Source organism: Megalobrama amblycephala, linkage group LG3 (genome assembly GCF_018812025.1).
Source record: "Megalobrama amblycephala isolate DHTTF-2021 linkage group LG3, ASM1881202v1, whole genome shotgun sequence".
Classification (NCBI taxonomy): domain Eukaryota; kingdom Metazoa; phylum Chordata; class Actinopteri; order Cypriniformes; family Xenocyprididae; genus Megalobrama; species Megalobrama amblycephala.
The window spans coordinates 54,980,300-54,992,951 of record NC_063046.1 but is presented as its reverse complement, the minus strand read 5'-3'; the positions used below and the strand labels follow the sequence as shown (position 1 = coordinate 54,992,951).

Sequence of the window (12,652 nt, the reverse complement as noted above, 5' to 3'; positions counted from 1 at the left end):
TAAGATCAACTTCTTTCTATGTGGTTTTTTGATGGATTTTTGGGGGATTCTTTTTCTTCTGGGATTTTTCTACATGCACGGATTTTTATTTTACCTCAAACTACAAGGAATTAATTTCATCAACGGACAATCTTTAACAAATTGTCTTGCAGTCATCATACTCTCAATATAACTCCTTATCTGAATTAATTTTTCATTTATATTTGATTCAAAGATTTGGTATTTAGTTTGTTTGTTTGTTTGTTTTTGTTTGTTTGTTCAGTTGTTGGTTTTTTGGTGCTATACTTTCATATGGTATATAAACTATTCATGACGCTTAATTGCTTGGTTTCAAACTGTCTAATTTATGTTTATTGTTAGTTATTGAGTCCTCCCAAAATTCAGATTTATAACAGCCTCTTACCCAGAGTAGTAGGAGTTTTGTTATAAGTGATAGTTTTTATTTCGCCTCTAGAGGCCGCTCTCGTAATGTCTCGTAATGACAGCGCACTCTTCTCAGCCGCTCCAGCAACGGACGCAACCCGGAAAATGAAATCAACCGAGGTTGTGTGAGCACTTGTTTGCACATGCTTGCTTGCAGTCTGTGTTCTTCCAACTTTATTTTGTAGTAAGTAACAAAAATGCTTTGGGAAAATGTAGTGGAGTAAAAGTTGACAGAAATATAAAAACTCAAGTAAAGTACAGATTCTCCCAAAAAATACTTAAGTACTGTAACGAAGTATTATTACTTCGTTACATTACACCACTGGCCGGCGCATTTGCGTGAGCAATTCTTGAGTGCACGCCGCGAGCACAGTAGGTTATAATGGCTGATTGGAGTTTCACTGACATAGCCTGACAACATCTCATCTGACTGCAATTCACTGTTATTCAACTGAAGCTCCCTTGTCGTCACCTACACCTTTTCTGCACTTGTTTGACTTGCGCCTGGCGCTGAGGCGAAGTTGGAATGCGTGTCTTAAAAGTAGGGATGCACGATACCAAGCTCATGTACATGTACTCGTAAAAATACCCCCGATACCAAAGACCGATACCTCACGTGACGTAACTGACAGAACTTTCTGTGCACAGAGACACCGATGGCAGCAGCAGAAACAATGTCAGCCTCAGAGGTGTTGAAATACTTCAAAATTAATGACGACAACCCACACATTGCAAACTGCATGCTTTCAATCACAATTCGTTATCGATTAGTGAAGGCGGGATAGGCTGAATCAAGCTGAATGACACAGACCAGAAGCGCGCTCTCTCGCACGTGCTCTCTCTCTCTCTTTCTTGCACACAATCCCAGTTCTCTCAGACTGTGTGCGATCAATTCTCCTCACGTCTGAATGGTCAAATGCACACATAGTTGTCAAAATGTCCATCGTGTGGAGTATCTCACGTAAATACAGTAGGTTATGGCTTAAGTGGACGTAAACATTTGGGTGAAAACAGGATATGTGTTAGTATCCATGGATTTGGTCTTAAAGGGACCGTAGCTTATTTGTCATTAATGTTATTAAAACAAAAAAAGATGTTAAATAAATGTATACATGGTAAATAAACCTCTATCTGAAAAACAAGTTTATTTAATTTGTATCTCAATAGTATTTGTTGTATTGTTTGTAATTTGTTTGTAAATTTCTTTTAATATAACAATTATATATATTGGTAATTATGCCCTTTGAAGGTTATTGGACACTGAAATTTTTGTTCTTTAGGTTTGTGACAAGCACATAAAAATTATTACTTTTTTCATTAGAGTAATAAAGAATCCGTCCTACATTCATTAGTCTCACTGTTTTGTGTTTGGGAAAACTGCAACAAAAAAAAAAGAAACAAAAGAGAGAGAGAGAGAAAAAAAAATTAATAAATGTATAGGTATCGGCGAGTACTAGAAAAAAGTATTGGTACTCGTACTCGGTCCTTAAAATGGTATTGGTGCATCCCTACTTAAAAGTGTCCCATTTGTTGTGGTCATAAAGACCATATTCTATATAAACGCAGAGTTTTACTTGGTGATGTTTTAAAAAATATTTTTATTTTTGGTATTTTATAAGCTCTGTTGGTGGTTTGTGGGGTAGCATCACCTAGGGGGATATTTTTTTTTATATATATTTATTTTCGTGGATCTCTCTGGCTGGTGGGAAGGCGCATTCAGCGGTGTGTGTGACAGAGCGCTGGCACAGGACGGTGTGGCACTCATTCCTGTGCCTTTCTTCCCAGAAGTGCACGAGGAGGTACAGAAGATGTGGAAGGCACCTTTTACTGCCAGAAACTGTTCTTCTGCATCCTCCACTCTCACTATCCTCGATGGTGGGGCGCCAAGGGTTACGTGGACATTCCACAGGTGGAGCATGTGATTGCGGTGCACTTGTGCCCGCAGTCTGCTGCCACCTGGCAGAATCGTTCGCATCTCCCGTCCAAGGCGAGTAAGATGACGGCAGCTGTCGCTGCTAAGGCTTACTCTGCCGCTAGACAGGCGGCCTCCGCCCTGCACGCCATGGCCATCTTGCAGGTCCATCAGGCGAAAGCTCTGAAAGTGTTTTGCACGAGGGTAGTACTGAGCCAGGGCTACTGCAAGAACTGCCCTGGGTCAGACAATGTCCACCCTGGTGGTCCAAGAGCACCATCTCTGGCTGGACCTGGCTGAAATGAAGGATGCCGACAAAGTTTGCTTTCACGATGCCCCCATTTCCTAGGCCGGCCTCTTCGGCTACACTGTCGAGGACTTTTCCCAGCAATTCTCGGCAGTACAAAAGCAGACAGAGGCCATAAAACACATCTTGTGTGATGTTGCCACCAATCCTCTGCGGCCCCCAACCTGCTCATTGCCGAGGGCGTCCCCCTGCGGCTGCACAGGCTCATGGGAAATTGGAACCTGGTCCCCAAAGGTTAAGTGGCGTCCTGTACACCTTGGTGGCAGGCACAGACATTTAGAATAGAACCTGCCCCTCCAGTCTGGACTGGTCGCTGATCAAGGACTTCTATGAGAAGTGTGGTAGGCCTCTCCCTGGGGCGCCAGGGGGCCCTGTATCTCCTGCACCTCGTGTATCTCCAGTATGCCTTGTATCTCCAATGCCCCCTGTAACTCCAGTATACCCTGTCGCCTCATCCCAATGTGCATACTATCCACCCTATCTGCCCTAAATAATATTGAATATTACTAATGTCACAGACTATTTAGGATGGCTAGTATGCACATTAAGATACAGGCTGTGTCTCCAGAGACCCCTGTACCTCCCTAGCTTCCTGAACCAGCACCCCCCTGGTGGTCCAATGAGCTACCAGCACCTCCCTGGCTTCCTGAATCAGCGCTGCCCTGGTGGCCCCCTGAGCTACCAGCACCTCCCTGGCTTCCTGAACTGCCTGCACCTCCCTGGATCCCTGTAATGTGGTACCGCCCTGGAAGCTTCCCGACCTACCCAAGACACTCCTTGCCAGCCTCCAGGGCACCCACTCTCCCACCCCACTTGTCTGTTTGTGGCGTGAGGATGCACCTTCTAAGAGGGAGAAGTAAATGTCATGTTTGGTTTGTTGTTTGGACTTTCGGCTTGATATTGATATGTCTCTGTTCTCCTTTGTTCAGTTTCCTGCCACTCCTTTGTCTTAATGAGTTCATTTCTCCCAGCTGTGTTTGATTAATTATCTTGTTTCTGTTTGCTGTTTAAGATGCACCTTTGCTTTCAGTCTCTGTCCGTAAAGTTTTTGTTTGGATTTGATTTTCTGCATCTTCTGTTTGTTCCTGAGATAACCACATCGTGACAGTTGCGTTACCAAGGCAATGACTGACGCGTTTGTATTACATTCCAAAGGGCTCTGTTATCAGCCCCACAGAGGAAAATGAAACCATATCCATACTGGCTGGGCCGGATCAGAGAGCTGCTTTATAGCTTAATTACAGTTTTTCTCAGTCGCTTTGGTGCATTTCTCACATCACTATTTACATTTGCACAACAGTTAGTTCAACCTCCACAACATTTAGTCATTTGTGCACATCATAGTAGCAGTTTCTCATTCCTTCGAACAAATTGCAAATGCTTTTGGACATGCATCAATTGCTTTCATACAACTCTCTGCTGTTTTATAACATTATCATTTGCTTATGTCATGTCAGTCAAAATTAACTATACTTGTGAATGCTGAATAGTCATTCCATATAAAACTAATAGTCCTCATTTCATTGCTTGAGTCATTACATACAAAAATGTTGAACTAGTTGTCAAAATCTGTCAAGCAAATTTTACACTTTTTTTTAAATCTTTTTTTTCCTGAAAATGTCTCCTAAATTGAACAATTTCTCTCAAGTGAATCTCAACTTTCACTGATGAGAAGGGGTGTGTGAAGCATTAGTTGCAACCAATGATAAGCCACTTCTCTACAATCACTGTCAGAGCTGAATCCCATAAACCCCCACTTTACAAGCATATACGAACCAAGCAGCTGTACCATTTCTACAATACTGTGACACAGAAATGGAAGGTCTGCCTCGTGGAAGAGGGGTAAGGGTGTGGGGAAGAAGAGGAAGGGGACAAAACGGGAAGAGGAAGAAGAGGCCAAGTACATAGGTAGATCCCTGATGAAATCAGGGCTACAATTGTGGATCATGTTGTCAATCACGGCCTCACAATGGCTGAGGCTGGTCGAAGGGTGCAACCAAATGTTGGGAGAACCCCTGTAAATTCAATTATTCAAACATTTCGTCAGGAGAACAGGTGTGTATAAATGGACAGTAATTCAGCACTAAACAATCTGCACTGCACTACTGTCATCGTGTCATACATGAAGCTTGCAGTGGGACAAGAACTTGTCACTGTACATTTTACATTTAGACGTACAGCTTTACTGCATCACACATTTAGTGTATTGTAGTGTTACAGTAAAGATTTGCCATATGTACTGCAATATTGTTTACAGTTGTGCACAGCTCTACCCAAAGGGAGTTTATGTTTGTTGCAAATAAGGGTGTATTTTTTCTTTTGCACAATGCTGTGAACAAATTAGAATTGCAAAGAGCATATGCAGTAAAAATGTGAAACATACATATTCAATACAGTAATGTGTAACTTTACTGTATTTTTCAAATGGCTGTGCAAATGGTATATAGTGCGGTCTTGAGCATTTTCAGATAGTGTCACCAAGATCTGACTTTTTTGCATTGGAAAACACTGACAGAGTAAACTGTCATAATGAAAACATGACAAAGCCATTTCACTATCTTGTTCATAAACAATGGTGTCAGGACTTTTCATCTTGATGACACTGACACTTTCATTGACACGAATACTTGCTTTTGAGGAATGACCTATCAATTTTGAGCAAGTGACACGCTTTTGCAGGTTATCAACTAGGTTTTGCAGTTTGTACTAATTGTTTTGAGAACTGCATTAACTGTTGTGCAAATGTAAATAGTGATGTGAGAAACGCACCAAAGCGACTGAGAAAAACTGTAAACTTTTTCCATTGCAGTGGTTCTCAACCTTTTTGACTCGAAAAAAAAAAAAAGACAATCATGATGCCAGTTTGCATTTTCTTTTTTTAGCATTGTTAAAATAATTTAACATCATTTAGAGTAACATTATTTTAATATATTAATAATTATTATTCATTTAAATACTTTTAAGTCATCTTGCGGCCCACAGAAAATTGCTGAGGCCCCCTTGTGCGCTCCAGCCCCCCGGTTGAAAACAACTGGTCTTAAGTTTATCTCTGTGTTAAGGCACAACCTGGACTCAAGAGATAGTGGATCTTCTGCTGCACAATGGAGATGCTGAGGTGTGCAAGAGAGCGCCAACAGCTGTCCGTATTCCATTTCTGGAAATTTGCGCTCCTCCACCTATACCATCAGGTACACATTTCTATGCATGCTTCATCTATATTTATCACAAGGTTTTTGTTAGAAGGATGTGTCAGTGCACCTTTGTCTATACCACTCATGTCTTGCACGTATTTATCTTTTATGCTTCATTTAGGGCTTGACTTACTTAGACAGATGAAACCACCGAGAGTCATCAAAACTCACTTGCCCATTCAACTAGTGCCTAAAGGATTCTGGGAAAATAAATGCAAGGTAATAATTCAATTAGAACAATAAAGTATACTTTTGATCATATAAAACACAAAGTCAAATTTGGGTTTATTTTCATTCCTCCTCTCCAAGGCAGAAGATAACAAAATGACCTGTCTCTAGAGTGTAAAAAGAAGCCTTATGATAAGGGGTGCACATAAGTGGTACCATGGTGCACATGTGTGGTAAAAATAAACGATGCGCACCAGAAAACATGGAGGGAAGCACTTTTGAGTACCAACATTTTTGAGGACCGGTTCACAGGGACACGTTTACTTACTGGAGTAGGATTTTTCTCCATCTCTGGTAAGAAAGCAATCATGATGATAAGTGTGTTCTTTAATTATTAGGTGTGCAACAGATCGCAGTTAATCCGTGATCTGTACGGATAAGGTTCAACGGTTCGGCATGCATGTGATTCGCGGATTAATTGTTAAATTTAACCATCACACAGTGAAAGTTTATCATTTGGACGTGTTTTGTCTTGCCAATTAACACATTCAAACGATTTTAAAAGCGGAAAAAGAGGCAAAAGTTGGGACTCGCGAGCTGTTACTTATGCACACAGCCTCACACCCTGAAACGGGGAGAGAGAGAGAGACTGTCAGACAGCGCTCAAACACCGAATTAATTCCTCTTTCGCGTTTACTTGCGCTTGAACGGACACGTACACACAAAATTATGTCAAAATACCTGTCTCAGCAAGTATTGTCTCGGTTATGTCATAAGTGAACAGTTGAGAAAGAAACTGAATGTGTGTCAGTTATTCGGTCCATGCTTTCCTTCTTAAAGTGACAGCAGCCTTTGCTGTTGTCTGTGTCATTAATGTTAGTAAAATAAAAAAAATAAATAAAAAAAATCATTATCATCATCATCTACCATGTTCGAGAGAAAAGAGGAAAGTGATGAGGACAGCTTTTAGGATAAGTGTGTCGTGTAAAGTGCGAGTACCAAGCAACATCTCTAGGTGCTCCCTTGAGAACCAGACCAAAAAAAGTTATGTGCACCCCTGCTTATGATGTTAAAACCCTTGAACTGTTTCTGACCACAGAGTACCACAAATCATGTCCACTAGCTGCCCTGCTGTTTTCCAGGTCATCTATATGGCCCGAAATGCTAAGGATAACCTTGTAAGCTACTTCTACTTTGATCGTATGAATCTTACCCAGCCAGAGCCAGGACCTTGGGATGGATACATTCACAAGTTCATGAGGGGGCAATGTGAGATAAAACTACACATTTAAATAGATAATTCACCCAAAAATGAATATCCTGTCATCATTTATGTTGTTCCAAACTTTCTTTTCTTTTTTTCTGCGTACAACAATAAAGCAAATATTTTGACTAATGTTTCAAACATTTCAACTGAGACAGTGTTCCATCTCACTACAATACAGTAATGTAGAATGTAATGTTTAATCTGGAATATTTGGTTACTCTGTCCTCTAATGTTTTTACAGTAGGATGGGGCTCTTGGTATGACCATGTAAAAGATTACTGGAAGCAATGCAAAGAAAAGAATATTCTCTACATTCTCTATGAGGACATGAAAGAGGTAGTTTTAGTGCAACATATCCTTTCAAGTCCTGCCATTTTCCTAAAATTTGATTTAATTTCTCTTTTATTTTATGTCCTCTTCTTTTTTGGCTGACTTTCTTGTATCTATGTTTTTCTTTTTTCCTCTCACCAAGAATCCTCTTAGGGAGATCAAGAGAATCATGCACTATCTGGACCTGTCTGTTTCTGAGGATGTCATAGAAAGGATTGTGCAGCTGACATCCTTCCAAGTCATGAAAGACAATCCAATGGCTAACTACTCCTACATACCAAAACCTGTGTTTGATCAGTCCATTTCTGCCTTCATGAGAAAAGGTTCATATAAAACCATACTATTTAGATATCCCTTAGTAGTATGGGTGTGATGATACACTTAGCTCATGATACAAGATGATACACAATACTGGGTTCACCAGAACGAGATGACACGCACGAGACAATGTTTTAATACTATAAGACAGTGGTTCCCAACCACATTCCTGGAGGCCCACCAACACTGCACATTTTGCATGTCTCCTTTGTCTGACACACCCATTTTAGATCTTTGAGTCACTACTAATGAGCTGATAACCCTAATCAGGTGTGTTTAATTGAGGAGACATGCAAAATGTGCAGTGTTGGTGGGCCTCCAGGAATGTGGTTGGGAAACACTGCTATAAGAAATTACTAGAAATGTCTCGTCTTGTATTTGTAGTTGACAAAGTCACAAAATGTAAAACAATGCAGGTGCATTTTGAAATGTTTTAACTAATCTTCAATTCTTCTTTCTGAATATGAATTATCATATGCAGTAAAAGACAAAACAATATAAAGAGTTAGATACTGATATAGCCAATGCAGCATTATTTTTAGACTGTTAAGGAAAACATAGAGTAGACACTTAAATCCTGCTTATATGGCTGTTGAGCAAATACAGGGATATGAAACATTGATTTGATGTAAAATTATTTTTCTTATAGATTAGCTGACAAGTAGTCCTTTGCAGCATAGAAAACAATCAACCTATAGCAAGATTAACATATCAACAATATTACAGTTTTAATTTATTGTTGCAATCCAAGTTGTTTTTTTATATGTTAGCTAACATCTTCCTAACATCAGTTTTTTTATAAGTTAACACCATCTTCCTGTGTTTATTGTTCTCTGTAGTTTGTTGTGGACAACAGTATAGAAACAAAGAGAAATCCAGCAAGGATTGAAGAGAACTTAATTATTTGTCAAAAATATCGAAATTAGAAAGAAATTAGTTAAAAAGGTTAATGACCAAGATGATACAATCAACCAATCAGAATACATCCTTATCAAACTGGCAAGTCTTACACAAACTTACATAATAAGGGATTCAATCAGCAATCATCAAGGTAACAACTTTTATTTAAAAACACACTAGAGCCATATAATCCATTACAGTACAACAGTAAAATATAGTTTAGCTGTCATTATACAAACATAGTTGACAAGTATTCCGAGGATCATGTAATAAGAAATGATACAGCATATTGTGTTCAAAATTAATGACTAAGCATGTTTGTTTTTACAGGAGAGGTTGGTGACTGGGTTAACCATTTCACCCCAGCTCAATCCAAGATTTTTGATGAAGACTACGCAAACCAAATGAGAGATGTAGACATTCCTTTCCGCTTTAGCATCCCTTAATAATCTGTACAACATTAAATATATATGCAATATCACATACTACTCAACTAATCTTTTTGATTATAAAAATATATATCACAGAAAATAATCTTTTTTTAAGAGCAAATTAAATATCAGTATTTCTATAAAAGTTTTGGCATATATCAGACTTTGAGCAATATGCTTTTAGGCCCAGGCATTTAAACGTTGGAATGTTGATATTATGCAGATTCTCTGTATTGTAATCTAACAATATGTAATGTTTTAAATTTACACAAACCAATAATAAACTAATACCATAAAACATCACATAATTAATCAAATTCATTAATAATGTTTGTTATGATGTTTTCCTCTCTAAAAATTATATTGCTTTTTGGAGGGTGATTCATTGATGACCTGGCTTTTGTTAGTTACAGCGATATTACTTAAAGAAAAAAGGTAAAATCATGAGAAAGAGAAAGCATACTGATAGTTTACAGATAAGTACAAAAGTACAAAAATTGGTTCTATAAAAGCACTATCTTTCTCAATGACTTCAAAGAGTGGTGATTTTAATGGTTTTGTTTTTACTGTGTACATTTCACTTCAAATCATTTATTTGTAACACTTCAAAATAAGGGTACCTGATTACACATGTTCTAGTGTCTATAGTTCAAGATGAACTGAATGTGAAAGCAATAATTAATCAAGAACTAATAAATTGCTGACCTTAGTTACAACTGGAGTCATATGCATTACAGCATTATAGACATAGTACAACTTTTTGCAAAGCTGCTTTGAAATTATGTGTATTATGAAAAATGCATAAATAAATTTGACTTGACTTGTGTCATAGGACTGAGACAGAAGATTAAAGCCCGGGATACACTGCATGATTTTTGGCTGTCCCAGACGAAAGATTGCCATCGTGAAACAATCGTGGCGATTTCTGTGATCGTGGCTCTTTATCGGTGGTCCTATGTCGTAAAGTGAGAGAGGTTCAAAGACGGCTGTTTTCCCAGTCTTGCAACCAAAGATAGCCTACAATAATTTTCTGACAGTGTCAGAAATTCAGCATGATCATCGCACAGTGTATTTGCTGCTACTGACCAGCCAATAAAAATGCGACATGAAATCAATGCGACATGGCACTAAAACTTAAAAATGCTTACCTCAAGCTCTTTTCCTTTTTTCTTTCACCGCTTCCTTTTTTTCAGCACACATAAAAACGTCTCGGGTTACGCATGTAACCATGGTTCCCTGATCGCGCTATGGGGGAACGTCACTCGTCACTAGTGACTCGTGTTCGTAATGCCAAGAATCACAACACTCCAATCCTATTGGCCGGCGACAGCCTATCACGTCAAACGGCGCGAACCGTGACGTATAAAGGGAGCGCCTGGGGAAGCAGCCAACATCTTTTCGTCTTTGAGGGACTGTTCAGCAGGCATTCCGAAGCATGGCAGGAAAGCGCAGAGTCTCGTTCCCTGTTCTCAGGGAACCATGGTTACATGCGTAACCTGAGATGTTCCCTTTCGAAAGGGAACTTCAACTCTGCGCTGATCGCGCTATGGGGAACGATATACCCACGCTGCCATGCTAGAGGAGAATGCATGCCCAAAATGTCTGGACAAACATCCGGCAGTTCCAGGGAAAAACCGGGAGCAATTCTCCAAGGCTGTCAGTGACAGCATTCCCTACGGCCAACAGCCCAAGTTGAGCCTAAAAAGAGACCCTCCGAAAAAGGCCTGCCAAGGCTGCTCGAGCATCTGGGACCAACGAACCAAAGAAAGTGGTCCCTCTAAGGGAATGTGGCCAAGACTCCAAAGGAGTCCCAGTCTGAACGGGAGACTTCACAGAAGTCTACATCCAATGACCGGCTTAGGGAGCTAAGCACAATTACACAGTCAACCCAAAGGGAAGTACGAAGCTCAACCTAACAGACAGACCGTACTGTAGGCACATAGCCATGGAGGCCGACCAGAAGGGGCCTACAACATAACTAAAGTTCTTTAAACAAACTAATATCACAAGAACCCAATCCATAAGGTGGTATTCAGGATGGCCCATAAGGCCATTCGACTTAAAACATAGCATGCTAAGCGCATGACCAACCAAATGATTAGGTAGCTGTGAGTGCCCACAGAACAGCCCGTCCAACACAATCCAACGAGCAGTGTACTCGGTAAAAGCACCTTTCTACTCTTTAAGCAAGAGGAGTACAGCGTACGCCATCACGCGCTAAAGAAGGCCCCATGGGCCTATAACCTCAGCAGACACATGGCATCAGCTCGTGGCAGTGTTACCAAGCTCCAGGCAGAACAAACCGACTACGGAGGAGGTTAATGAGTCAGCCGGAGCCCTGGCCAGCCAGCGACAAAATCCCTTTCACTGTTTCTTGTCAAAGAAACGCAAAAGGTACATGCCAGCATGTTCCAAGAAGGAGGCCCCGAGGGCCTACCCGTTACATGCAACGTCAGCTAGCGGCCATTAAGAGATGGGCATCCCGGAGAGCAGAACTCAGCTAAGCGCTATAAACCCTCGTATTGAGGGGAGTAAAATCCGCTCTTCCTAGGATCTACTCAGTGGCTGATAAAGCACTGAGGAGGCTGTGCGCTAGAAAAACCCTGGTACAGGGGAGCACAAACCAGCCTGGGGCCAGTCTGAACGGGAGACTTCACAGAAGTCTACAACCAATGACCAGCTTAGGGAGCTAAGCACAATTACACAGTCAACCCAAAGGGAAGAACGAAGCTCAACCTAACAGACAGACCGTACTGTGGGCACATAGTCATGGAGGCCGGAACAAAGGGCCTACAACATAACTAGAGTTCTTAATAATGAACTAAGCATTCCACAGAAACTCAACAAATGAGGTGACATTCCGGGATGGCCTGTAAGGCCAAACACCTGCAACATAGCATGCTGGAAGCATGACCACCAAGTAATTAAGTAGCTGTGAGTGCCCACGAAAACAGTCCATCCAACACAATCCAACGAGCAGTGTACTCCGTAAAAGCACCTTTCTGCTCTTTAAGCAAGAGGAGTACAGCGTACGCCATCACGCGCTAAAGAAGGCCCCATGGGCCTACAACCTCAGCAGACATGAGCCAAACTCCAGCGTGATAGCAAAGGAGGCCTGTCAAAGCCTACGACTCATGAAACACGCGGCGTCAGCTAGTGCTACAAACACAGATGCAGACACCTCCTACCTTGGAAAGAGTGTCAAACGAGAACAGAGCATCTGAACAGAGGAGACGCTCGCATTGAATAATAGAAAAACACACATAGACGCCACCCTCAAGCATCGTCTATGCGTCCGCTCCTCTCAGACAGAAAAACGCCAGAAACGTGTACATCAAACCAGGGGACACGGATGAACACATTCTCCTGAACGTTTGCAGACAAAAAAGAAGTAATTTCCTACCG

The 12,652-nt window shown here is 40.9% G+C and overlaps 1 protein-coding gene across 2 annotated transcripts in view; it reads left to right on the top strand.

Annotated features, from left to right (window-relative positions):
- sult1st6 (sulfotransferase family 1, cytosolic sulfotransferase 6) overlaps positions 1-9,550 on the top strand; it is a 31,042-nt gene extending 21,492 nt beyond the window's left edge. For both annotated transcript variants that reach the window (XM_048186107.1, XM_048186108.1), the window contains 6 exons: positions 5,702-5,830; positions 5,955-6,052; positions 7,144-7,270; positions 7,510-7,604; positions 7,741-7,921; positions 9,147-9,550. In XM_048186107.1, the coding sequence (XP_048042064.1) occupies positions 5,702-5,830; positions 5,955-6,052; positions 7,144-7,270; positions 7,510-7,604; positions 7,741-7,921; positions 9,147-9,262 (746 nt within the window). In that variant the 3' untranslated portion in view covers positions 9,263-9,550. The remainder of the gene's footprint in view (positions 1-5,701; positions 5,831-5,954; positions 6,053-7,143; positions 7,271-7,509; positions 7,605-7,740; positions 7,922-9,146) is intronic.
- Positions 9,551-12,652: the final 3,102 nt, after the last annotated feature.